Genomic DNA, 27,691 nt, shown 5'->3' with positions numbered 1-27,691 from the left:
ATACAAAAATTGCTAAAACAACATCACGGAAACATTGCGACGCGGCATGTTGTCAGCTTGTAGAGCTGCTATTTTGTCTGTTATTGAAAATTGTTATTGAATGTTTTTGGTGTGTTGTTTCTCCGTTGATCGTTTCATCTTCCACCCATCATGCTTGTCCCACTCCGACATGGGCCCTCGGAACCTGATTGGGACATAGGGCATCGCCGTTGGCGAGTATCTATGCACTGACTGGACAGACAATGCTCCGGTCTGTCTGTCTGTCTGTCTGTCTGTCTGTCTGTCTGTCTGTCTGTCTGTCTGTCTGTCTGTCTGTCTGTCTGTCTGTCTGTCGGTCGGTCGGTCGGTCGGTCGGTCGGTCGGTCGGTCGGTCGGTCGGTCGGTCGGTCGGTCGGTCGGTCGGTCGGTCGGTCGGTCGGTCGGTCGGTCGGTCGGTCGGTCGGTCCGTCCGTCCGTCCGTCCGTCCGTCCGTCCGTCCGTCCGTCCGTCCGTCCGTCCGTCCGTCCGTCCGTCCGTCCGTCCGTCCGTCCGTCCGTCCGTCCGTCCGTCCGTCCGTCCGTCCGTCCGTCCGTCCGTCCGTCCGTCCGTCCGTCCGTCCGTCCGTCCGTCCGTCCGTCCGTCCGTCCGTCCGTCCGATTTCTAATGTTATGTGTGTTATGTTGCTGTATATAGCTAAAATCACAGATGCTTTTCCAGATTGAATGCCATATATCAACAAATTACAAGGGTTAAATATGATTTGTGCTTGTGTTGTTGAAAGTATAGAGAGAGACAGAATAGTTCCCTGTCTAGAGGCAGGTGGCTGACAACCTTCAACAGGTTCCCCACTCAGAACAGAACCAGGAATAATTTGATTACATGTTCAACACACCCCAGTTATACTAGTGCTACAACTTGTATAATGTGTGAAATTGTTTAACTTAACATTCTGCAGGCCAAAGACATCCAAAAGTAATTAGATTGCACCCCCCAATGGAATCAGAAAGTCTTTTTTGTTTTGTCATGAACTGTGAACTTTGCCGCTGGAAGCTGCTGTGACTTAACTACAGCGCTAGATCTTTCCATGATTAACCATCAGGGTCAGCGACGACGGGGATCAATCTTGTGGCTCGTTGAAGCTGACTTCATCACACCGTGGGGACGGTAACTGACTCAAATCTGTCTGCAGTCAAAGGAACGTTTTGAATTAAGGAGAGTCATACAGCTAGTATGTGACTGAAGCCTTTGAGGGATTACCTAGATGGGGGACGGATGTCTGCGTGACAGCCCCCCCCTGCCCCACTGGGAGGCCCAACGTGGTATAGGACTGGTCAATATATCCATATCATATTGATATTGTGATGTGATACTAGATTTGTGTTTCTCAAACTTTTCAATGCCAAGGAATATATATTTGGACCCCCATCAGAAAATGTTTGGCTGGGGACCCCCTGGAACCCCCCCAAGGACCCACTTTGAGAGCCAATGGACTTTTGAATGTCAAAACATTGTGCACAATGTTGTGTTATTTGGTTAAACATATCTTGAAATTGTGTCCATATTTCTAAGCCCTATACAATGTGGATCATGGCAACACCCAGATTCAAACTCGGGTCTCTCCCGTATGGGATATTAAGCTCATAAGCTTTAGGCAGCACTACTTGTACATTACATTCAAACCCTTTTTTTTTTTTAAAGATATGTTTTTTGCGGCTTACGCCTTTTATTGGTTTTTTTGAAGGGACAGACAGTAGGCTGACAGGAAACGGGAGAGAGATGGGGGAAGACATGCAGTAAAGGCCGTGTCGGGCTCGGGAGTCGAACCCGTGGCACACTGCGACTGGATTACCAGTCGGGTGCCCAGACGGTTACGCCACCGCCTGGGCCACATTCAAACCCTTTTGACCGTAGGCGGGTCTAGTTCGGTACACTTGTGTGTCACTGTTTCCAATGGCCCCAGTGGACATCCTGGGAAAGGATTGCTCCCTCGATGACGCAGTGCCCTTGGGCAAACTGTCTGGACATAGGACATAGTCTGGACGTAGTTTCACACTGAATGTGACGCAGGACACCGGTGACTGCTCAACAAAATATGCATAGTTAGGAAAGCGTCGGTGTCATTTTAGATTTCTACTCATAGGAGCTTGTTGATCTGCTATTTTTTAAATTAATTTTGTATATTCAGATGGCTATAATAGGAGGGGAGGCTGGGGCTGGGGATTCGGCTGGGCCGTTGGAGAGTCAGGCTGTCACGATTATAAATTTAGCTTGACGATTATTGTCACCCAAACAATAATTGCATTGAGCATTGGAACAGGTCATTTCTGTTTGGCTTTTAGGCTTCATAAACAAAAAGTGTAATGGGCAGATACGATCACATACTTTATATGAATAGTGGAAAAGGCCGATCTACAGGCTCAAAACACGCCACAACATCAACATGACATGCACGCTTTGAGCTTTGTAGATCTGCTATTTCCACTATTTTTGAAAATTGAAAATGAAAACATGGAAATTATTATGATTGTGCAAAAATAATTGCAATTATCTACCTATAATTCTAGAGATGTATGTCTGTCTATCTGTCTGTCTGTAGACATGTCGCTGCTCTTCACTGCCTGCACCAATAGCTCTGAATTTCCACACAGGCATTGACTATAACATTATGGAGGGCGTAACAAGGCCCATTTTAAAAAATGTAACAATGTTTATTACTGTCTTTCGCCAACTCTGTTTAACTCTAGCACCGAAGCTTTCGCCATCACTGCACATGCGTGCCGTTGACGACACACATCCGGGTACGTCGCATTTTCACCACAGTTAGTTGCCTATCGAATTCAGTTAACTCCCGTGATGTCCCGTCGCCTCCATAACGCAGGTCACAGAATCGCACAACTTCACACAGCTCCATGTAACACGCAGAGCTGTGCCCCACACAAGTATTAGCTCAACGTTAGCAAGCACTAGCAGCATGGAGCAGGACTAATTAGGAATAATTATAACAAATTTTGTGCCTAAAACTCCCAACTTCCCAAGCTCATCCCTTAACAACTCCCTCCCCCAGCCCCAGACTGCGTACACCTCAAAATACATACACCAATACTATGATCTAGTAAATTGCATTACACACACTGTACATCATTTGGTGTTCATATATTCGAACGGGTAAGGAGTCTAAGGACTAGTTTCAAATAATTGTGATTAGACGATTATGTAATAACTGTGACATCCCTACTGGGGATGCCCATGATAATTCGAGGCTCAACATAAATGTAATATATATTTAATGTAAATATACATGGCCCAAGCGCTCACTCCGACTTCGGCCCAAATAATATTGGCAGACAGTTTTTATGACTTGTTTTAGCCACTTTATTTTTTGTTCACCCTCTAACCTTACCTCAAGCGTCCTATGGACTTGATGTATAATTGTTGTCATCAGTTAATACCAGTCACTCGGCGAGAGGTGGTACAAAGGGATTGCAGGTTAATTGCTTTGGGAGTCACTCATAACAGTCACCCTCTCCTTATTTCACATCTTAGCTAACCTCAGTTGATTCTTCTACGCACATTTTAATTACTACATTACACAAGCCTTTACCTTCTGTTTGTTGTCTTCTTAAAAGAGAAATTACGGCACAGGGAACATAATGACTGCCTGTCCTCGGGTGGTCATCATTATGCTACAAGTCATTAATTGTGTCTCTTGGCAGCCTTGTGACGTCTAGTTCTGTGCAACAACAGCGCTTTCTTCGCCAGTATCCTCCCTCATGCCTCATGGACACTTTGATATACGCTGGAAATAGCCATTTCTACATGCTCCTGACACATTGCATTGGCTATCTTTGACACGCGATGCCGTCCTACGATGAAGGCGCCCTATGATGATGATGACGTTAAGCAGCTATTCCTCTCCTAGGCTCTCGGACATGTGGCACATACATACAGGCTCAATGCATCTAATAGGTGACAATGCAGAATGCTCATCATCTAATAGGTGACAATGCAGAATGCTCATCATCGTTTTAAAGCAGGGTGGGCTTTCCCTGAGTCAGGAGTCATCTCTGAGTTAGGAGTCAGGCCCAAGATGTTGTTTTAAACTAGTGGTTCCCGAACATTTTCATGCCAAGGACCCCCAAATTGATGCATGTATGTAGGCCAGGGGTGCCCAAAAGGTGTGATCTACCTGCACAGCCTTTGTGATCTACCAGTAGATCACAAAGGCTGTGCAGGTAGATCACATGGCAAGTATATAATCTCACTTGAATTAAGGTGACTTGATTGATTGACATACAAATGGCCTGTCAGCTCAAATGTTGCACACAAACGTCAGTAGCATTACAAAGTTATACCAACAAAAACAACCAATTACATTTTCACCTTATAGGCTATGTAACATCAGTGCCACTATTCCATTTTTCAGCAATGAGATAAAAAAATGTTGGTGGGTAGATCTCGTTTAGCTGGGCATTTTGAAAGTAGCTCTCAAGTCAAAAAGTGTGGGCGCCCCTGATGTAGGCTATCTATTTGGCCACTGTAGACTCCCATCTGAATATATTTTGTGCAAGAGACGCTATTTCAAATAGCCAATGAATATAACACACACACACACACACACACACACACACACACACAAAAAACACCCCAACAACAAAACCTACAACAGTGCAGACATGGCAACACTGGTCATTATCTATCTATCTTGTGTTAGTTTTTCAATTCAATTGTATTAAAGTGTCAAATCACAACAAGTTGTCTCAAGACACTACATGTAGAGCAGAGACCCGACAGACATCCCGCCCTGAGCAAGCAATTGTGCGACAGTGGTAGCGAAAAACGGTGGGCGGCCATCTGCCTCGACCGTGTTAGGGGAAAGAAAGAGATAGAGGGGGAGATGCATGCAAGTAAGGTAGCAATAGTAATACATGTAATACTGTAAGATAATAATATAATATGGTATAGCATATAGCAACACATATATACACAGATACACTTTTTCCCCCCTTTTCATGCTTAGACAAAACATTCATGCTTGGTCTCGCAGAGGCCTTTCCGTTTGTGTGAGTTAGACCTCTGCGTAGGAAGGTAAATAGTGTGATCATGCTAGCTGCCAATCATCAGTGGTGGAAAAAGTAACATTTTATCAACAATGCAATGTAAAAATACAAAAGTAGAAAGTACTCATTATCCAAAATGTTTTCAAATGTTCTTCAAATGTACTGATACAATTTATAAAAATCATGTGAAAATAGCAGTCTATTTTCAAATGGAGTAAATAGTAACTAAAGTTTTCAAATATTGTAGTGGTAAAAGTAGAATATTGTCCCCTTACATGTAGTGGAGTAGAAGAAAATTGGAAATACTCAAGTAAAGTAAAAAATATATATATATCAAAATTGTGCTTAATTACATTATGTGTGTAAATGTACTCGATGCTTGCACGTTGGAACGCCTCGATCTAACACAGTCGTTATTATTCTCATTCGCTGCTGTGTTGCGCCCAGCAGTGGTTCTCAGACTTGTTTGGTTTCAGTGCCCCGTCCACCTGACTTCTGTATCCAAGTACTGCCATAATAACCAATGACATTTGGATTATAAATGAGAAAACCCCATTTGAGAAAACCCTAGCTAGTATATCATGATGGAGTTACATATACATGGAGTGAAAGAGTTGCAATTAGTGCCTCCTGAACAGAATTATTGCAGAATTATTTTGTGACCATGACAGTAAGTCCCATTTTGATGTCAATATGTTCGCATAATGTGCAAATAAGTACTGTCTTTTTTGTTTTATGTTTCAGCTCAGCAGTTTCACCCAAAGATGGCAATGTTTATCATTAAAAATAACAGTAAAGTACATTATTCTATTTTCCACTTTCTCTCACATACACCTGTAGTATCTCCAATCCACATACCTCCATACACGGTGATACACCACAGTGTACAGTACCAAGCTCAGCCTATAGACCTTATAATAATAATCCAAATTATGAATACAATAATTTGTACTTTAGTATCTTTTGAAGCCAATACTTTTGTACTATTACTCAATAAACAAATTTAAATACAGGACTTTTACTTGTAACATTGTGGTATTGCTACTTTTACAGTACTTGGGTAAGAAGAAATAAAAGTTTTTCTCTACCACTGTAAAATTCCATCCTTTGCTGTCTTGGACTTTTACTGTAGCCTGTGAGCGAGAGACCTAATTGTGTGCATGTGGAAGTCTTTGGCTCACCAGTCTATTGCTTCATAATGGTATAATAGAAGAATTTATGAGCCTCTAGCCTTGGCTGAGCGCTCCGGGGCAGCAGTTTATGGCCTTTCTCTCACATACGCTCTAATTCACAATCTAGACGCTATTTACAGAGGCGCAAATTGATGACCCCCCACAGCTATTCAGCCTGGCAAAAATACAGAGTCAGGACTCAGGAGCAACGTGCTGTCACCACAACCACGGGTTACACTTACTGACAGGTGGACAAAGTACTGAACCCCACTACGTGAGTCAAAGTATACAACGCTAATATCAGTGAAAGTTGCTCCGCCAAATTTGTACTTTAGTTAAAGTACAGGAGAAGTATACAAATAGAAAGGGCAAATTTTCACTATATTTGAAATTGGGCTTAAGTGGTTAAATCATGATGTACGTCCCCCCCTTCCTAGACATGCAGTGGACTGAGTGGAGTATAATATTTGTTTTTCAAATGTTGTGGAGTGAAAGTCACAAGTATAAAAAAATACGACTGTAGGCTTGTATGATGTTACAAATACCGCTCGCGACTTACGAGCAAGCCTGGCTCTTTAGCTGAGTGGTTAATTCATTATCTGCCACTAGGTGGCAGCAGAGGGTTGATAAGCCTTGCTGGGGCTATTTCCCCATATTTGGGTACTTTCATTTCCGGTTTCCCAGCTTGGAGACCGCCACTGTAAGGAACGGCTTATGTTATAGGGAGAGTACGAGAAATCTCATACTTAGCATAGAAAGAGTTAATATACACGCCATGCAACTATGCGACCCGTGTTCGACAGCAGTTTCCGAGGTGCCTGGTGGTGGTTCTCAAAGTGGGGTCCGGGGATCCCCAGGGGTACTTGGTGGCGCTCCAGTGGGTCCCAATACAAACTAAATTAGTTAATAGCATCACAATCAATGATCGGTTATTTTCAAAAAATCTTGAACAAAATGTGAAAAATGTGGAGTATTTTTCAATCATTTTAACCAACAGGAGGGCAGCGATAAAGGAGTCGAGAGTTGGTGTTCGCTATAGTCTGCACTCTGACCTCACATAACAACTCAAATCCTGTATGGGGTCCCTGGCAAAATAATAAAATAAAATCAGATGGCCATCCGTTCCCAAATACATACTAATTTGGTGGTCCTTGTTATGAAAGGTTTCAGACACTAAACAGAGCCAAGGTTTCAGCAGTTTCCGCTGTGCCTCAGAGAGCACCATGCAGCAGAGACTAGTGTGAGACTGGCCGGTCACCAGAAATGATGACAAACGGTCTAACAGTTTTGGACTGCAATACCCCTGCACCGGTGCACCCCTGCCTAAAGAAATACTGTCCACATGCCAAGTTCCTTGTGCCGCATCTACACTGCATCTAACCTGCTTTGCTGCTGCACCGCCTATACTGCGTCTCTCCATATACTCACTGGTGAAGTTTTGCTGCTGCACCGCCTATACTGCGTCTCTCCATATACTCACTGGTGAAGCTTTGCTGCTGCACCGCCTATACTGCGTCTCTCCATATACTCACTGGTGAAGCTTTGCTGCTGCACCGCCTATACTGCGTCTCTCCATATACTCACTGGTGAAGCTTTGCTGCTGCACCGCCTATACTGCGTCTCTCCATATACTCACTGGTGAAGCTTTGCTGCTGCACCGCCTATACTGCGTCTCTCCATATACTCACTGGTGAAGCTTGCTCAGTGGAAACTACAGCAATGCTTATCACAATACTGAATTCTGGACTTCTGTCAGTTATCCAACCAGTTCCTCCAAGGAGAAATATCATGGCTGCCACTGCAGTGCAGCCCCCAGTGTACAGCATGCAGTAACTAGTTGGACCTATCAGTACATGATAAAATAATAATTATAATCATGGTTAAACAAAATATTCCAAACATTTTCAAGATTTTGAATAATCCAACCATAGGCGGATCTAGAAATGAAGGGCCCCTGGGCCACTGTCATGCAAAAGGGCCCCCCACCCCCCAGAACCTTTTTTTATTCAGATATTCAGAATGTACAGCAAGGGATTGCTTAAAAATAATAAACAGCCAAAAACTAAGTCAAATATGGATGCAAACTGAGGGTTTAAACACTTGCAGTAATGTACCGTATCATGATGTTTTAGGACTTTTGGGGTTATTTTATTGACACAAATGAATAAGCCCATTGTTAATAACAGTGACAAGGACCGTATCTATCACTGTTATTCACTGTTAACCCTTTTTTGGGGGGCCCCTGAGCTTGAGCCTCTTCGCGGTCACGCAGACGCTCAAGCTCAGGGGCCCCCCTAGCTCAGGGGCCCCTGGGCCTGGGCCCAACATGCACGTTGGATAATCCCTGAATCCAACATATAAATGGATACAGTCGTTAAAATGATTGTGCTGCTGTATTAACTACTTTTGCTGGGGACCCCCTGGAACACCCCCAAGGACCCCACTGGGGACCCCCTGGAACACCCCCAAGGACCCCACTGGGGACCCCCTGGAACACCCCCAAGGACCCCACTTTGGGAACCAATGCTCTAGTCCAGTGGTTCCAAACCTTTCAGGTCTAGAGACCCAAAAGAGAGATGAGATGTTTGCCTGGGACCTGGCTTGTAGAGACCCAAAAGAGAGATTAGATGTTTGCCTGGGACCTGGTTTGTAGCTTGTAGATCGGCTATTTTCACAAATTCTTAATTTATATTTTTTATTAATGGAATTTCTTAGATTTGTTTGTTTGTTTTATACTAGAATTTCGCCGCCCTTCGGGCGGCTCATCCTAGTTCCGTTGCAGCGCAATGGGAAGAAGGAAATTGCGAGATTTGACAGACTGCACTTCATGTTTCAGCTGTGTTTTTAAACCCAGTATTGTGGCCTTCACATGTATTAACAGATGGGTATTATTATTATGTGTTGTATTTTATTTTCACATCAAAGCAAATTAAATTAATTTAAAATAAGCACACATGAAACTGCTTTTTACTGTTTTGGTTTACTTACAATAAGTTAGTGTTTTTGGAAACCAAAAGATGTTGAGAATGGAGCAGAACATACTGTAGTATATTGTTGTGGGGACCTTGACTGCATTATAGTAGGCCTACAATCTTTTGGATTGCAGTGACCCCACATTGTTTCTTCGGGAACAATATTTGTAGTTACAATGAGGGCTACATGAGCCGAAGGGAGAGAAACACGTCGCCTCTCTCCAGTCCGTGCGTATGTTGCTGCTGGTGGCTGAATAACAACGGATCGCATCGCTGACTGACATAAACGCACAGTTACAAATCAGAGGCACTTCAATAAGAAAACTCAACTAATAACGCTTGTGTGTGTTAATCTGCCCGATGCTGACGTTAGTATATAATGTTTAGATTGTTTTCCTCTTGTACATGCGTTTGTGGGCACAGTGGCAGGGGGTGAAAAGGCGATTTGTCCCATGGTGTGCACTGCGCAACTGTGCAGTGTAAAACATGCTGAAATCAAACCACACACACACACACACACACACACACACACACACACACACAGTCACTCAGTCACAAATCCTCCACAGTGTGATTACGTGTCTGCAGTGACACTGATGCGAGGTTACAATGAGTCCGTGGTGTGGTGAGACTGGGAAAGGAATAAATCGCGGAAGAGCTTGGCATCCGACTGCGTGCGTTGTGTCGATGAGATGGGCGCGTTGGGAAATACCGCACCGAAGCACACTCGCCTATTAGTTTGCATTGCATTTGCACAGTGCGCTCAGTGCGATATTTGCGAACGTGGCCGTTGTGTGTGTGTGGCTGGCTGCGTGGGGATCGCCATGTGAGGGGGTTAGCCAATAAGGGGCCTGTGTTGCATGTGGAGAAGTGTGTAGGTTAGTGTGTGTGGTGTAGCCGAAGGGGGTGGTGAGAACATGAGGGGGATGTAGCACAGCAATCGGTGACCCCTACATTAAGCTGTGTTGCTCCCATCATGCAGTGCAAATGCGTGTTGTAGCAACCGTAGCCAATGGGAAAACAGGATGCAGTGTTGCCAGGTCCGCGAATTGTAAGCGAGTTGTAAGTAGCGTGTTGAATGGCATTTTTTCTGGGCTAGTTTTCATAGACCTGGCAACAAATTAGGCGGGGGTGTCGGTGCTTGTGGCGTGTTTGTGTTTATTATTGATATTGATGTTGTTTGTGAGTGTGGACGGGAGGCGGCTTTAGTGGCAGTGCAATGACAGTTTTTACGCGGGTGTTGTTGAATGTGGTCGTGCGGCGCGACATGAGGAGATAGCCGTGGATCGACGCGGAGGGTAAGGCTGTGTCGTGTTAGTGTGTTGTTGCAGTGTGTGTTGCAGCGTGTTGCAGCGTGTCAGTGACGTAGTAGCTGGTGACTTTATTTTCCTGCTTTGGGCTTGGGCACACGTTTTCAAATGTATAATAGATATAGACACTTATTTAAAATATCTTCATTTTTTTTAAAATAATCTTTTGAAATAATATATATATATTTTTTTATATTATATGTATTCCCCTCCGTGGATTAATCTATAAGTGTTACCTGTTACAGCCCCTCCCTGTTTGTCCATGAGTTGCCTCTGCCCCTCCCACTCCCATGCCCTTCTCCCAGAGCCTTCTATAGGCCTATCTCACAGCCCCCTTTCCACGCCCTCTTCCAGTAGCTAGAGTGTCATTAATTTTAACATTAGCATTTACACTTTTTTTTCTCTGGAGAATCATAAGTACATTTCCTAATGTTAAAGACCGATAATAATATGAAGAAAACACAATGGTATAACAACTCAAATAAGTAGAATAAACCTTACCTTTACAAACGGTAGTTTGTGGCTTTACTTGTGAAAATACCTCTTTTAACATGGAAGTCTATGGACCGCAGAAAAAATAACACCATTAGCTCCAAAAGGGGGTGTGGAAAGTGGGCGGGGAAATGCTGTGAGATAGGCCTATTAGAGAGTTGTGTTATGAGGGGGCAGAAAACAGCGGTGGGGGGCGCCCGCTGGCCAAGTGGTCCAGGCATATGCCACATTGCCACAGGCTATGGCCTGACAGCGCGTCGCGTGTTTGAGTCCCGTTCATGTCTCTCCCCTTCTCTCTCTCCCTCTTTCCTTAAAATTCTTAAATAGTAACTCGAAATAGTAACAAATGCTCATAGACTCCAGTGCATTCCGTAAACTTCCAGTTCAGGCCTTTGTCACTATTCGCCAATATATAGAAGAGACTAAAGGCTCATACATAGTCTGGATTTTCGGTGGTTAGGTGACCACCGAACTACAACATGACGTCACGAGCCGCGGTGAAGAGCAAACCACCGCCACCGCTCCAGCCCTTCTCTCTGTTTTTACTCACCACCGCTCAACGTTATTTCAGCTCCGGTGGTCAGCTCACCACCGGAGAGGTGGTCACCTCACCACCGAAAATCCAGACTATGAATAGGCCTTGACCCGTTGAAGTGAACTGAGGTGACGCAACTCAGAAGGCTCTTCCGGGTCCTAATTCCTCTCTGGCCAATCTCCTCCCCTCTGTACAAGTATCTGATTGTCCAGCGTGACGTCACCTGTGAGGACCAGCTGAGCCTGGTTGGGTGACGAGCTCCAGACTATTTAAACTGGGTTCTTGACTCCTTGTTTGGTTCCTGTGCAGTGTGCTGGATCTTAAGTTAATGGCTCTATGTTAAAGTACTGTCTGTGTGTAAATGGTGCTGTTGTTATCCTCAAGTAGTCAAGTTAATGTGATCCTCATGACTGCCTTTGTTTGGAGTTTTGGAGTTTGAGTACTTAAGTTGGGTCCTAACAGCAGTTCCTGACAGTTACCTTATTGCATCGTTCCTAGACTGGAACCTCACCTATGCTTTCTATGGCATAGGCAGCTCCCGGCAGGATCCACCGGGAGAAACTACAGCATGCAGCTGCATGACATGAGCTTAATTAATTGGAGCGACAGAGAGAGAGAGGAGTGTGTGTGGGTACGTGTGTGCATGTGTGCGTCAATTTAACAAAGGTGCAGATGATCAGAAATCAGCAGAGAGTGGACTCGGGCCCCAGAGTAATTTTTTTCTCCCTGGAAATAAAAATGTCTGGGTTTCCGAGGGTACATCGTTCCTGACATACAGTAGGCTATTCCCGATTAGGCTGAAAAAAGCAAGAACCTTACATATGTTACACTTATCTTAATGAGAAGTAATCTCTTGTATTCGTATGAATAATGACAGTGAAAGTGCAGCCAGTGAAAGAGTTGATACTGTATATGAACTCTGGGCTGGCCCCCACATAAAAGGAGACCATGCAGAGTTGCAGAGTAGACCCTCATAATCCTCCACACTACATTTTCTGGAGCTCGGTCCTCTCTTATGGGGAGGATGACAGGAGGTTCAGCAAGAGCCCTGTACTCATTTCCATTCCTCAACCAGACAGTAAGGTTCATGAATCCCTTCCTGTTGATGGACTCTGGCCACTCCTACCTTCCTGGCGTCATAGATAGGAGAATCTCTTTTTGTTCTTTGGGAGATTCTTCTTTATGGCTCCATCATTCACTGGTTTTCCATCCTCAGACAGGATTAGATTGGTATTTTATAAATCAGGGTCCAGAGTTACATCTGCTGTAATCTCTCAAGACAAATTCTCCTAACAGCAGAATCTGTCAGCGTCACTGCCCTAAACATGTAGTGTTGTTGCTAGTAGGAATAAACACAGACACACCTGGGAGTAAGTGGACTAAGAAAGGGGAGAATCCTGTTTCTACACAGAAAGGAGGTGGTGCCCCCATAGGCAAAAACATTTGTCCCCAGATTCCGCTGCATGTTGCTGGATCCTCCTCAGCTCTGCATTACACAGCTTTTCCATCTCTTCACTGAGTGTCTTCTCCAGCTGTACCCACAGTCAGGGCAGTGGTGCAAATTTAAGTAACTAAGTACTGAACTTGATTGTACTGTACAATTACAAGTACAATTTAGAGTTTTATTTTTTATTTTTTTAACGTTACTATTTCCAATTTTCAGTACTTTCACTTCTACACTTCTACTCAGAGGCAAATATTGTACTTTTACTCCACTACAATTATTATACGGGATTATTGTTTAAAAAAAAAAAAACACTGCCTAGCGCGAGGCCTCGCATGCGCGAGGCCCTGTGCGGCGGCACCATTCGCACTACCATAAAAGCGGCCCTGATTGTGAGCTTGTAGATCTATTTTCCAAAGATTTGTATACATTTGACAACATACTTTCTACTTTTGGTACTTTAGGCACATTTTGATACCAATAACTTTGTACGTTTACTCAAGTCAATTTGACTTGTAACAGTATCTCTACATTGTAGTATTGATACTTTTACTTGAGTAACAAATGTGAATACTTTTTCAAACACTGTCAAAATGTGGGTCCTCACAATGAAAAGGCCTGAGAAAAATCACTGCTCTCCGTTGCAGATAAAGACCCCCACCCTGCCCCCCGGATAGTTTTCCACCGCCGACACCTAGAAGGACTTCCACCATGGCCAGCAGCCCCAGCAGTGTCAACTTGGCCCCAGCGGAGGAGGGAAGGCAGTCGCGGCGCTCCAGCACGGGCGCGGTCACCTCGCAGCCAGCCAGCGAGCAGGACCACCTGTCAGTGGTGAACGAGAAGACAGAGGCCAGTAAGTTCAGCCTTTAATATCTGACTTGTCTTTACTGTTCCCTCTGGGATGTTCATCTTCACAGTCTGTTCAAACAGTTAAAAATCCCCATACATGGGAAAGCTCCCATATACTGTATGGTGCCCAGGTCTTGTGACATCACTATGACATCTACCACCCTTAGATCTCCATATATGGAGCTGACCTGTTCTGACATTCCATATGTTGATCTGACCTCATCAAACGCTGTACACTCAAGACATGCTCCTTAAATGGCCAGTACAGAATTCATTCATGTTGATCTGACCTCCCCATGCCAAAGTCGGCTACGGCAACCGGAAATGGATTAGTGCTCGATACATAAACCTGCTCTCCGTCGCAGAAGAAATAACACTAATACCATATGTCATATTAACCATGTTTATTAAAACGGTTTTAGAATAACACAGATTGCTCCAGCACCTTCCTCTTTCCACTGCTGATCATGTCCAGCGCATGTAAGAATTAAGCAATATCGGCAAGTTAGCTGACGCGCGGCAGGGTGTTAAAAAAAATAATAATAATAATAATGTGTTTATGTTTGCACGTGGTTACGCGTCACCATGGCTACCAATGTCGCCGTCGCCGGAGGCTGTTTGCTTAACGATTTTAGCCGCCGTACTTCCGCGTAGCGGAGCCGTCCTGAAAACCGTCGTTGCTTAAGTCCCTAATGTCTTACTGGTACTGCACAACTCCGCATGCACAATATATCATTACCGCATCGTTATGTGCAATATCAGTATCGCAAAAAGGCAACGGTATCGCAATATATTGATATATCATCAACTTCTAAAGCCAGCAACATCCCATCCATGATGGTTTTCATTGTCGATACACTATATCAAATAACAAGAGTGGGAACCCAATAGCACTTCAAATTAACACGGAGCCCGCCAAAATCGGCGAACACGGAGGGTTAAATTAGTACCCTAGCCTGCCAAACGCGGCTTCTCCGTTTTCCAGGGTTTACATTCTTTAATCCATGTTTTGATCCAATTGTATCGTTAGCCACCGTTTGTTAGCACATCAACACCAAGTAGGACTGTGGACGCGGCATTCAAAGGCCTGTATCTCAGGCCGTTTCTGGCCCAGACAAGCGTTTTCAGCGGCCTGTAGCAGGCGCTGTGATACTCGCGGTCGGGTTTTTCCACCACCGACCGAGAGAACAACAACCGGTCAAGACACCACACACAGCAGTTTGTCACTGTAACATGCGATTACGGATATTTGGCTCTTCAAAGTAAGTGTTACGCGCGATAAAACCTTGGAAATACGCTATTAATTAATGGCGGCGGGTTAAGTGTTTAAGAGTGATATTGACTTGTTATTATACAGTTTTTTTAATAACTTAACACAAATATAGATTGTGGAATTCTAACAGTAATATCATATATCTACGGAGCCCTGGAGTGGCCATGGTGAGATCTTTTTTTTTATCTCGACCGGTCAAGATAATATCTCGACCGGTCAAGATAATATCTCAACCAGTCGAGATAAATTATTTTTCTCACCATGGCCACTCCAGGGCTCTGTATTGATATTGCAATATTTGGCATACATTTTGTGCAGCCCTACAACACATAACAACACCAAGACAAAAAATCTAAACAAACACCGTCCCATCAGCGAGGGACACAACTTCTACTAAAAGAAACCTTTTCCCATTTCAACGTCAGGACATTTCAACGTCAGGACAACTCAATATATATTCCATCAAGGATGGAATATATATTTATTGATTACAAATGAGCAATATATTTATTATGGTTTGGCGATGAATTGGATCTACTTTTAGGTACTCAGATCAAGCGCATCAGTCACCAACCATAGGGACTCCGAATCCCCCGTACTTAAACAGCAGGTCCAAAACGACAGGTGGTAGCTGGGGTGGAGGAGGGTGAGCAGCATAGGTTTAGGCAGGCAGCAGCGCAGCAGAATCAGTGTGCAGCAGTAAGTAAGCAATCAGATTGAGCAGTGCAAACTTCCAGTTTAAATAGCCGGTATGAAAATGGGATGAGTGTGTGATTAGATGAGGTGAATCATGTGAACGTGATGCTGAGGCGGCCCAATTAAAGGGCCGGCAGCAACTGCACTGAGTTTCCTGACTGAACTTGCTCTGCGCATGTCTGTGACAGGCGCGGTGCTCATTTCTGTATCACTATCATGTCTGTGACAGGCGCAATGCTCATTTCTGTATCACTATCATGTCTGTGACATCATGTCTGTGACAGGCGCAATGCTCATTTCTGTATCACTATCATGTCTGTGACATCATGTCTGTGACAGGCGCAATGCTCATTTCTGTATCTTCGTCCAGATGGCATGAGTTTGAAGTGACGATGTCAGGGGAGGATCAGTATCATTGTGAGTGCTAAACGTGTGATGGATTTGTTGTCCATATCAGAAAAAGTGGGTTTATATCTTGTGGGTTTACTGTATCTTTAGTCGATACTCTGTTTCAAAGGGCTTTATCGTACAACAGTTGCGATGCGAGCTTGTACTTGCACTTTTGCCGTGTGTGTGTGTGTGTGTGTGTGTGTGTGCTTGCGTGCGTGCGTGCGTGCGTGCGTGCGTGCGTGCGTGCGTGCGTGCGTGCGTTAATAAAGTAACAAAAACTAAAGTATTGAAATTAATGTAGTGGAGTAAAAGTACAATATTTGGATTCGAGATGTGGTGGAAAGTAATGGAAAGTAATGGAAATTGGAAATACTCAAGTTTGTACAGTAATTGTACGGTACCTAGATAAATATACTGAGTTACTTCACACCACAGCACACAGGTTAGGAATGGCTGTCGTAAACAGTACATAGAATAAATGTGTATGTAATGTGTAATGCCATTGGGGATGCAGTGCTCTGACCTTGGAAAGGCATCTCTGTGGGATATGGGAACATACTGTTCTGTAACAGTGGAATCATCATAGTAACAAGGGGTATCAGCTGTAACACGTTGCTTTTTGGGGAAGGATGACGCTATTGCTGAAATGTGAATTCGATATATAAATCACTTCTTAAACACATTTTTAAAGACTTGCTTTTATGACTCGATCAGTGTTTTGTGTTTTTCACTTTTTTATGCTGTTCACGCACACTTATATCGCACTCTGATATTCTTTTCATGCACTTTAATTATATTTCTCACACCATTTTTTATGTCGCTTTTATATTACTATTACAAATGTTAGTACTGGTGTTATTGCTGGTGCCTTTACTTCCACAGATGTTCCATTATCCTGGCAGCAACCAAGGCATCTTAGCTTTAAGAACTCTACACCTACAATGTGCAAAACATTTTTGAATAGTTCAACTAGCCAATCTACATTGACACGTTGTGAGCTTGTAGACTGGCCATTTTAACTATTAAAAAATGTTTTGCAAAATAGTAAAAAAGGCAAAGAAGTTTAGGGATAAGAGGTTTAGCGGTGACGAAAATGGAGCCCATAGTCTTTTACCCTCTATCTTTTAAATCTGATTGTTTTAGGCTAAGTGCTCAATGTTTTATAAATGAGAATGTGTTCTTTATCATGAGTGACAGTGTAGAAAACCATGCACGCACAGACACATGCAGGCGCATGCAGACACACACACACACACACACACACACACACACACACACACACACACACACACACACACACACACACACACACACACACACACACACACACACACACACACACACACACACACACACACACACACACACACACACACACACACACCTCATCTCTTCTGTGTGGTGCAGGGAATCAAATCCCCCAAAGATCCAATTTCCAAAGGAAAGAAAAAAACCCTCTGCATTGATGGTAATACAATAAATCTGCATTGATTTATTACAAAAAATGATATCGCTTCCATGGCACGTGATGGAGGTGTGTCCATGATCTGGCAGAATTGAACCAATCAAATGGATTTGATCCTGTTTACAAGATACATGAAGGACTACCTCACCCATTTTCAACTCTATCTTCATGTATGAGCATCGCGCCTGGCCTGTCACAGACATGCGCAGAACAAGTTCAGTCAGGAAACTCAGTGCAGTTGCTGCCGGCCGTTAATTGGGCCGCCTCAGCATCACGTTCTCATTCACATGATTCACTTCATCAAATGCACATGTCATTCCATCTTCATACTGGCTATTTAAACTGGAAGTTTGCACTGCTCAATCTGCTTGCTTGGTTGCTGCTGCACACTGATACTGCTGCGCTGCTGTCTGCTTCAACTTATGCTGCTCACCCTCCTCCACCCCAGCTACCACCTGTCGTTTTGGATCTGCTGTTTAAGTACAGGAGATTCAGAGTCCCTATGGTTGGGACTGATGCGCTTGATCTGAGTACCTACAAAGCAGATCCAATTCATCGCCAAACCATAATAAATATATTGCTCATTTTATAATCAACTAGAAAAAGTGCCCTTCCGGGCACAGGTCTCCACCAGGAGGTGTGTGATGTTTGGCAAAATGTTTAGGAGGATGTTTTTTTGTTTAGTTTTTTGCAACAATTTTCTTCATTTTGTTGAGGAAATGCAGATCCAGATCACTCATAGCATCTCTGAGGATAGAATTCTGGATGAGCAGGACATCATCAGAAAACAGGCTACTCCTGAAAACTTTGGAAGGCAATCTTAGCTAATCAGTGTAGAATCTGAGAAATCCAACAGGCTCGTCTTGATCACATGACTACAGAGATCATGTGTACCGATTTGTGTGAGATTTGGATGAAATCTGTGCTAACATAAACAATGTGTTTTGCAGAAATCAGCCTCATGGTGGCGCTATAACCGGCAGATGTGGAGGGATGCAGGGAAAATGTTTTTCCATGGCCTCTAGGGAGTGCGCATACATAAGTTGTATACAGATCGATGCAGTTATAGGTAAAAACAGGAAATGGCCTGTTATAGCGCCACCGTGAGGCTGATTTGGGAAATCAATAGTGGCATGTCGTCCTCGGCCTAGTGGAAATGTTTGTGTATCATTTCATGGAAATTGGACACTGTGTTTGTGATTTGTTTAATTTTGTTCGAAACGGACCAATCATGTGAGCTTTGGAAGGCAATCTTAGCCAATCAGGATGGAAGATGGAAAATTGTGCAGATCTGTGTTGATCACATGACTATGGAGATAGTGTATACCGAATTGTGTGATGTATGGATAAATGTGTTATCTACAGAAATGTGTTTTGCCTAAATCGGCCTCATGGTGGCGCTATAACAGGCCGTTGAGGAATATTTGGGGCAGAGGTTCGTCGTTGGCATCCAGGGAGTGTGTGTGCAAAGTTTGGCATGGATCGGGCCAACGGTGCCGGAGATTAGCTGATAACGGACGGACGGAAGGACAGATGGAAGGAAGGACACACACACACACGGACGGAGTGCAAAACATACTCTCTCCCCATGCCTTCGGCCTGGTGGAGACAATAAATATATATTTTATCCATTCATGAGTTGTCCTGACTGAAAATTGTTGTAGTGGACTAAAAAGTCCAATATTTGCCTAATATATGCAATGGAGTAGAAGTACTTGGGTAAATGTAACACTGGACATCACCAATCAATACTGGCCATATCATTCATACCATCATGCTACTGACATGATTTTAGCATGATACTGACATGATATTTAGCATGATACTGACATGATACTGACATGATTTTAGCATGATACTGACATGATTTTAGCATGATACTGACATGATTTTAGCATGATACTGACATGATTTTAGCATGATACTGACATGATATTTAGCATGATACTGACATGATACTGACATGATTTTAACATGATACTGACATGATTTTAGCATGATACTGACATGATTTTAGCATGATACTGACATGATATTTAGCATGACACTGACCATGATACTTACCATGTCACTGACATGATACTGACACAATATTTATCATGATACTGACATGATACTGACCATGACACTGACCATGTTACTGATATGATACTGACACAATATTTATCATGACACTGACATGATTCTGACTAAGAAAGTGGAGGAGTGAAACCTGAGTTGAGGTGGTGTAAAACCGAATGTTTTCCCAGATTGCTGACCATAAAAACAGAGTTTATTCTTCGTTCTGCTTCCCAACCGACCCTGATCCCCCCGAAGACACATCAAGCGCTGAAAGCCCTCCCCCTGTGGGACGAACAATGCCAAAGAACAAGGACACAGGTCATGTTGCAGCATTCGACATGCTAAGCAATACACACAGGTCACTTTCACAACATTCGACATGCTGACAAAAATGCTTACAGTACTGTAGCTGTGGAGGCACTTTCCATCTCCATTTGCTGCATGCTACGGCTATTCTCTCCCTCTCTCTCTCTCTCTCTCTCTCTCTCTCTCTCCCCCCTCTCTCCGTAGATGTTTGTTTCTGTATTTTCCTATCATTGTTGTTGTTCATCACTGTCACTGCGCTGCTGCAAAATCAGGGGAGCAGAAAATGTTTACTTTTATTATGTACCTGCACACAAGACGTACAACAATGAAGAACCTTTAACCTTAAATGCCAGCATTTTCATCCAAGACCCATAGCCACCACCCCACAGCCACGGTCTTGTTTCATGTTTTCTTGTTTCAATTTGTGTTTCTTTCACCATAGTGAATCCTTCATGGTTTTTTTCAGACGGTTAAAAGGGCAGGGGCTCAAGCCCCATAATGTGTGCACGTGCCATGCCACTCAATGCCATTTCCACTCTCCTCCAGGTAACGGCATCGGTCCTGCGTCGGGTGACTCGTCTCCCCTGGTGTCCCATGTGTCGCCCAAGCCGCTGTATGCCAAGCCCGGTGGCCAGCCCGGTGGCCAGCACCAGCACCGCACGCGCCTAGGCAGCCGCTCTGGCTCCCTGGCCATGAGCTCGCCCCGGCCATCACTCACCCGCCGGCCCAGCGCCATCACAGAGGGGGGCCTCGGCGGAGAGAAACCACGGGACTACCTGTTCCTCTCCATCCTGTCCTGCTTCTGCCCCATGTGGCCCATCACCATCGTGGCTCTCACCTTCTCCGTCATGGTACGAGTGCAGCTGCTCCTATCTCCATAATTGTTTTGTTTTTGTTTTTTTAATTGACGCCCTAACTTGATCATACTAGTACAGCGTCACACAAAAGTAGCAGATTCACAAGCTCGAAATGTGCCGCTTTGAGCTTATAGATCTTTTGAATATGAACCTGAAGAGTAGGTTTTCACCCAATGTTGTTGCATGAGGCTGTCTCGTGCTACAATGGAGTAAATTAAGCATAAATGTCTCTCTTTAGCATTGTGTCTTTGACAAACAACGCAGTCAAATCCCGATTGTTCATTTAAAGCATCATTAAACTTTGTTTTTTTTTGGCTTGTGTGTAGTTATCTTGAAAAGGAGAATGCAAGCACTCAAACAGTTAAATAATTCAGTTCACATTTGTTGGGTGTGCACGCCACGGCTCTGCTGACACTTGCTCAAAAAAGATCACCATGCACTTGAATTGACTTACTTGAATTCCTTACAGGTTGTCTTATTTATTGAAGACCCAACAGAAGTAAAACACACGGACGTTTCGGCCCAGAGCCTTTAATGTCCACCTAGACCGCTCTGTGCGAGGCACCTAGGTTCCTCTTTATAAACACACTGTGTTTGATGTGTTAGTAATCACCGGTGTTTGATATATATAACGAGAATACTTTTTTGGTAACCTAACGAGTTAAGTTATATTTGCAATTATGAGTAATCCGTTACCTAGTTATCTTTTCCAAAAACAATGCCGTTACTAGTTACATTTAAGACCTATATTTTCCTGTTTTTTTGTTGCCACAAAGGAAAAAGAAACCATTAGCGCCGTTTCCTGAATGAATGAGCTCTGTCAAGGTCAAGGTCAAGGTAAACTTTATTGTCCACAAGGGAAATTTGTCTTGGGCTTTCACCCCAGCTACAGCCACACATAAAACATCAATGACAAACAAAAAATACATTACAGAGGAAGACACAATTGCACACATGATGTGGATAATCTAGCCTCACACAGTTACTGCTGTTTCAGAGCTCGTTCAACATCTTAGTTGATGCTGGTACAAACGATTTCTTAAATCTGATGTACTTCCACTTTGGTTCTTTGTATCTTCTCCCAGAGGGCAGAAGTACAAACTCGCCATTTAAAACATGGGTAACATCACTGACCATTTTTTGAGCCTGTTTTAATGTAGCCTGCTCATAAATAGACTGCAGAGAGGGGAGTTGTCTTACCCCTATGATCTTCCCTGCAGTCTGCACCAATCTGAACAATTTGGACCTCAGTTGCACTGAGAGATTACCGAACCAAACTGTGATGCCAAACCTGACCAGGCTTTCCAAGACTGCTCGATAGAACACTAACATAAATCTTTGGTCAACACCATGAACGCTGAGACGCCGAAGGTAGTGCAGTCTTTGCTGTAGTTTACTACAGAGACTGTCAACATGTGTATTCCAAGTTAGTGAGTTGTCAATACAGATCCCCAAGTATTTATATGAGGAGACCTGTGAGATGGTCGAGTCATGGATGACCACAGGCCTGTGATCACCAATACTCTTGGGGTCAAACACCATCTCCTGTGTCTTCTTAACGTTAAGAATAAGGTGGTTGTCATCACACCACTTTACAAAGTTCTGTACCTCTAAAAAGTAGTCGGCTACATCCCTATCCTTATCCAGAAGGGCTAAGATGGCAGTGTCATCCGAGAATTTAATGATGTAATTGTTCGGGTTGCCACTTCTACACTCATTTGTATACAGAGTAAAAAGGACAGGTGAGCTCACGCAGCCCTGAGGTGCTTCAGTACTCAGGGTTCTGCGCTCTGACATAGTGCCATTCACACTGACCCTTTGTGTACGTTTAGTTAAGAATGAATGGTACCATCTAATAATAAGAGGATGGACATTAAGGTCCCTCAACCGCTTAATTAAGAGATGTGGCTGTATTGTATTAAATGCTGAGCTGAAATCTACAAGAAGAAGGCGTGCACAGGCTTTGTTATTGTCCAAGTGTTTCAAAAGAAAATAGTCCAAGGTCAAGGCTGCGTCCTCTATACCCCTGTTGCTCCTATAAGCAAACTGAAAATCATCCAATGAGCAGCCTACCGCTGCCTTCAGCAGACTGATAATGATTTTCTCAAAACATTTCATGACTACTGAAGTCAAAGCGACTGGGCGATAGTCATTATTTTCCTTGCAGCCTGCCTTTTTGGGAACAGGAATTATAATGGAGTCTTTCCAGGTGGGCGGAACAGTACATGAGTCCAGTGATTTTTGGTAGATGGGACACCAAGCTAACTCCTGACTGCATGAATGCAGCAGCCGGCCACATATCCCGTCTGGACCTGGACCTGAAGCCTTCCGGGGACATGTGTGGTAAAACATCCTCTGGACTTCACGTTGATCCACAGTAATTCCCAGATCACTTTGCATGGGTACAGACTCTAGGGCAGCATTTTGTTCATGCAAGAAGTCAGCTGTTTCAAACCTTGCATAAAAGTTGTTTAATTCGTTGGCCTTTTCCAACTAATTAACTTTTATGCAAGGTTTGAAACAGCTGACTTCTTGCAACAGAGACATGGAAAGCAGCGACACTGTCTCGGCCACACGGCCACACGGAAATCAGTGACCAATTATGCTTTGCAGTCTGTGGTGATTGCATAATGGATTCAATAGGTCACCACTTCTGGTGTGATGCCACAGCTGTTGTTTACACATACCGTTGTCAACACGTGTGCGGAATGACATGAGATTGAGAGAAGACGTAGAGTTTATCCTTTAGTAAGGCTGTGGAAGTATTCACACTGTTTTTGGATTTATTGGGGAAAGGAGGAGATCAACGTCAAATTGGTGAAGCAGCAGCAGCAGCTCCTTAACACTGGTAGGGAGGCAGCAGTTTGTTGTTGTTTTTTTTCCTCGCATGTGGGTTTTAATAGTCGGTAACGTAAAATAATAAAAATAATCTAACAAGTTACTTTTCTCAGAGGTAATCTTGTAACAGGATTATTTTTAATGGCAGTAATCCAGTAACCTAACAAAGTTACTTTAGAAAGTAACGATGCCCAAAACTGATAATCACACTGAAGAACGCTGTGGGTTTTACTGCTGCTGGGTTTTCAATAAATAATACAAATATATATATATATATATACATTCATTCAAGTGAGTGCTACTGATCTTTTTGCCATGATGTAAATCTTCACTCCGAACTTAAGTTATCTTGGCAATATTTGGATCTACATCATGGCTGCGAGGTGCTACAGAACCCACACCTCTAATAAAGTTTAACTGCTTTAACAGCTAGTGCAAGGAAGTCCTCCTGATGTTGCTGCATAAGCATGATTCAGGATGATGAAAATGGCCATATTTGCATACAGTAATGAAATCTCTTCTTTCGATAAGATTGTTACTCCTGTGTAACGTTCAAGCAATCTTGGCAATAATCAATTGCTTTTTTAATAACCACAGAAACAAGGAACAATGTTTGTAATGGGCCTCTGCAGATTGGATATTAGATTTTCAGTCCTGACTTTATAAACGAGGCATTTAAAGTCCAAATGCAATGATGTGGTAATTATTTTTATACCAGTAGCAAGTGATTTTTGTATTTTTTATGTTTTGTATGTGTCTATGGAGTTAACATTACTTGAATAGACATCATCCCCTACCCTAACCACTCCCCCTTTATCATACAGCTGTGGGTGCGGCTTCAGTTCTGGTGGATCACCAGTACCACCCACCTGAAAACCAAGCATACTTAACACCCCCATCGCCCAGGACGAAGTTCTTTGTCCTTTCTATTAGTAACGCCCAACGCCCAAGACGAAGTTTGATCCAAAAGACGAAGTTTATTGATATGAAAACGGATCGCATCGCTCCACAGCCTGGAAGCGCCTGTTGTGCAATCCTCGATGTTGCGCAACAGTGAGACGTCATCGAAAATGTTCCTCCCCTGTTTAGCCGACGACAACGAAAATCTTAAAACGTTAATAACTCGTGATCTAAATCATCCCGTCTAATTATAAAAAAAACATCCTGTGTTAGACTAGCTAGTCGCGATAGATTTATTCTTACCTCCCGTTGTTGTCGATCGACTCTAGAGTGGTGTGGCTATATCTAGCTGCTACAGCCACATCCGGTCCGTCGGTAAAAGTGGTCTGTGTTTATAAATCGACTGGGCGCTATAATGTAATGGATTAAATAACCCCGGGCAATGTGTTTGACTTTGAACTGGTGGGTGTGGCCACATAAAAACATAATTTTCTGTACACACAAAAATCTTTCTCCTATTATATTGTGAGTCTGTATGAGAGAGAGCGTGCATGCGTGCGTGCGTGCGTGCGTGCGTGCGTGCGTGCGTGCGTGCCACATGTCCCCACAAGTATAGTAGAATTTGAAAACAATGTTTTTGTGATCCTCACAAGAAAAATGTTGTTTCATGCTTACGAAAAAGATTTTCTGAGTTAGTTTTACGGTTAGAAAAAGTTAAACAGGGGACACGGTGGCACAGTTCGTAGTGCTGTCGCATCACAGCTACGTAGAAGGTTCTGGGCTCGATTCCCGCTCGGGACGCTGTGGGTGTTTCCTCCTCCGCATCATCAGTGCCCATACCCGAGGCGGGGTTGGCGAAAGGGCCCCTCTGTGTGGAGTTTGCATGTTCTCCCTGTGTCCCCTAGGGTAGGTACCCCCACAAAAGACATGCAGTAATCCAGGTCTCCAAACTGCCTCCCCCTGGCCAGCCGGGGCGCCTGATGGAGGGGAAAGGAACTGGTTGGAATAACGTGTTCCTAACTTCCTTCCAAGCACTACGTCCAACCAGGGAAACTCCCCCCTGTCAGGTGTAAAGGAGCAACTTGGACACTCAGGCATGAAGGAAGCATGAGTTCAAGTCCGTTGCTCTCCCCATGTCCCCCATAAATGGGGACTAGGTTGGCGTAGGGTGTGTAGAGCCCAGGATCACATTAGATAATTGACACAGGGGTGAAAAATGGGTTACAAAATTGTGGGATAAAAAGTTAAACATTATACTTAGTTGCATGCCAGCAGTGTCATGCACCGAAACATTGCTGATCTATTAAGCTCACAACATGTCGTAGCACGACACATCGTGAGCTTGTACTGTAAATCAGCAATTTTCTGCTTCGGGCTTACGGTTGAAGGCCGTTTTTGCATCAATACTGCAAAAACGGCCTTCATAAAGTCGCCATACTAAAATGCTGTGTGTCCTCACAATTATTAGTAATACAGTGTGTGTGTGGCGTGCCACAAGACTTTTTCACCTCAATGAAAGAACACAGTGCTGCTGTTGGTTTGTTTACTGGTGTCGTATACCTTCCTGCACACTGTCAGCTATTTCACAGCTTTGTGTTTCATTGTGTTTTTTGGATGCAGTCCCGGAACAGCTTGCAGCAAGGCAACATCGACGGGGCGCGGCGTCTGGGCCGCAACGCCATGGTGCTGTCCGTGGTGGCGCTGGTGGGCGGGATCGCCGTCATCACCGCAGCCATCGTTATGAACTGGGGAGGTATAAAGCCATCGCACACCGCCAGAAATATCACTTTTATTCAGTTCCCTTTACTGAGGTTATTTATGCCTCGGATTTAAGCTGTAACATACCAGTATATATATATATATATATATATATATATATATATATATATATATATATATATATATATCTGTCTGTCTGTCTGTCTGTCTGTCTGTCTGTCTGTCTGTCTGTCTGTCTGTCATATCATATCATACTGTAATACGGTATAGCATAAAAGAGATTTATCAAGGAGAGTGACTCCCAGTACTTAAAAAAACAAAGCTCCGGCATACTCCCACACAGGTTTTTCCTCAGCCTTATGTGTCAACCTTTCAGGACCTTCGTCAGGACATCCTACAGTAGCAGCGAAGCGGTGGATGAATAATAGATGAAGGCAGGGGTGTATGGTGTCCACAGGAAGTGGGTGGTTCTGCTGTGGCCCGCCAAAGTGAATGTGGAACTGAGGTCACAGACAGAGCGGGAAGAGCGGGAAGAGGTGTGGGCTGAGATGAGATTAAAAACAGCGAGAGGGAAGACACCCAGAGTGCATTCTGGGAGCACTGATTCTCCATCAAGCCTTAACATCCTTATGCTGTGTTCACACTGCCAGCTACCAAGTTACTGGCTACCATTCATTTTCAATGGAAGCCAGCGACATGAAGATACAAAGCTACTGGCTACCATTCATTTTCAATGGAAGCCAGCGACATGAGGATACAAAGCTACTGGCTACCATTCATTTTCAATGGAAGCCAGCGACATGAGGATACAAAGCTACTGGCTACCATTCATTTTCAATGGAAGCCAGCGACATGAAGATACAAAGCTACTGGCTACCATTCATTTTCAATGGAAGCCAGCGACATGAAGATACAAAGCTACTGGCTACCATTCATTTTCAATGGAAGCCAGCGACATGAAGATACAAAGCTACTGGCTACCATTCATTTTCAATGGAAGCCAGCGACATGAGGATACAAAGCTACTGGCTACCATTCATTTTCAATGGAAGCCAGCGACATGAAGATACAAAGCTACTGGCTACCATTCATTTTCAATGGAAGCCAGCGACATGAAGATACAAAGCTACTGGCTACCATTCATTTTCAATGGAAGCCAGCGACATGAAGATACAAAGCTACTGGCTACCATTCATTTTCAATGGAAGCCAGCGACATGAAGATACAAAGCTACATCTGACATCTGTAGCTGTTACAAAACATGCAACAGCTACAAAGCTGCAAATAAGTTGAGCTGGCTTCAACTTCAGATCGGAAGCTACGAAGCGACAGATATGTTGTGTAACTTTGTACCTCGTTTTGTGAATGAAGATGCC

General features: G+C 43.8%; 1 protein-coding gene across 2 annotated transcripts in view; it reads left to right on the top strand.

Annotated features, from left to right (window-relative positions):
• LOC306937404 (trafficking regulator of GLUT4 1) overlaps positions 1-27,691 on the top strand; it is a 34,551-nt gene that overhangs the window by 4,663 nt on the left and 2,197 nt on the right. Inside the window, exons 1-4 of one of the 2 annotated variants that reach the window (XM_079521141.1) lie at positions 11,853-12,148; positions 13,609-13,814; positions 20,548-20,852; positions 26,217-26,349. In XM_079521141.1, the coding sequence (XP_079377267.1) occupies positions 13,673-13,814; positions 20,548-20,852; positions 26,217-26,349 (580 nt within the window). In that variant the 5' untranslated portion in view covers positions 11,853-12,148; positions 13,609-13,672. Of the gene's footprint in view, positions 1-11,852; positions 12,149-13,608; positions 13,815-20,547; positions 20,853-26,216; positions 26,350-27,691 lie in introns of those variants that run through there. The other variant, XM_079521142.1, reaches the window with a different exon arrangement.

Source organism: Electrona antarctica (assembly GCF_951216825.1).
Source record: "Electrona antarctica genome assembly, chromosome: 14".
Classification (NCBI taxonomy): domain Eukaryota; kingdom Metazoa; phylum Chordata; class Actinopteri; order Myctophiformes; family Myctophidae; genus Electrona; species Electrona antarctica.
Note: the sequence above shows the minus strand (reverse complement) of the source record. Positions and strands in the feature narration are given on the sequence as shown.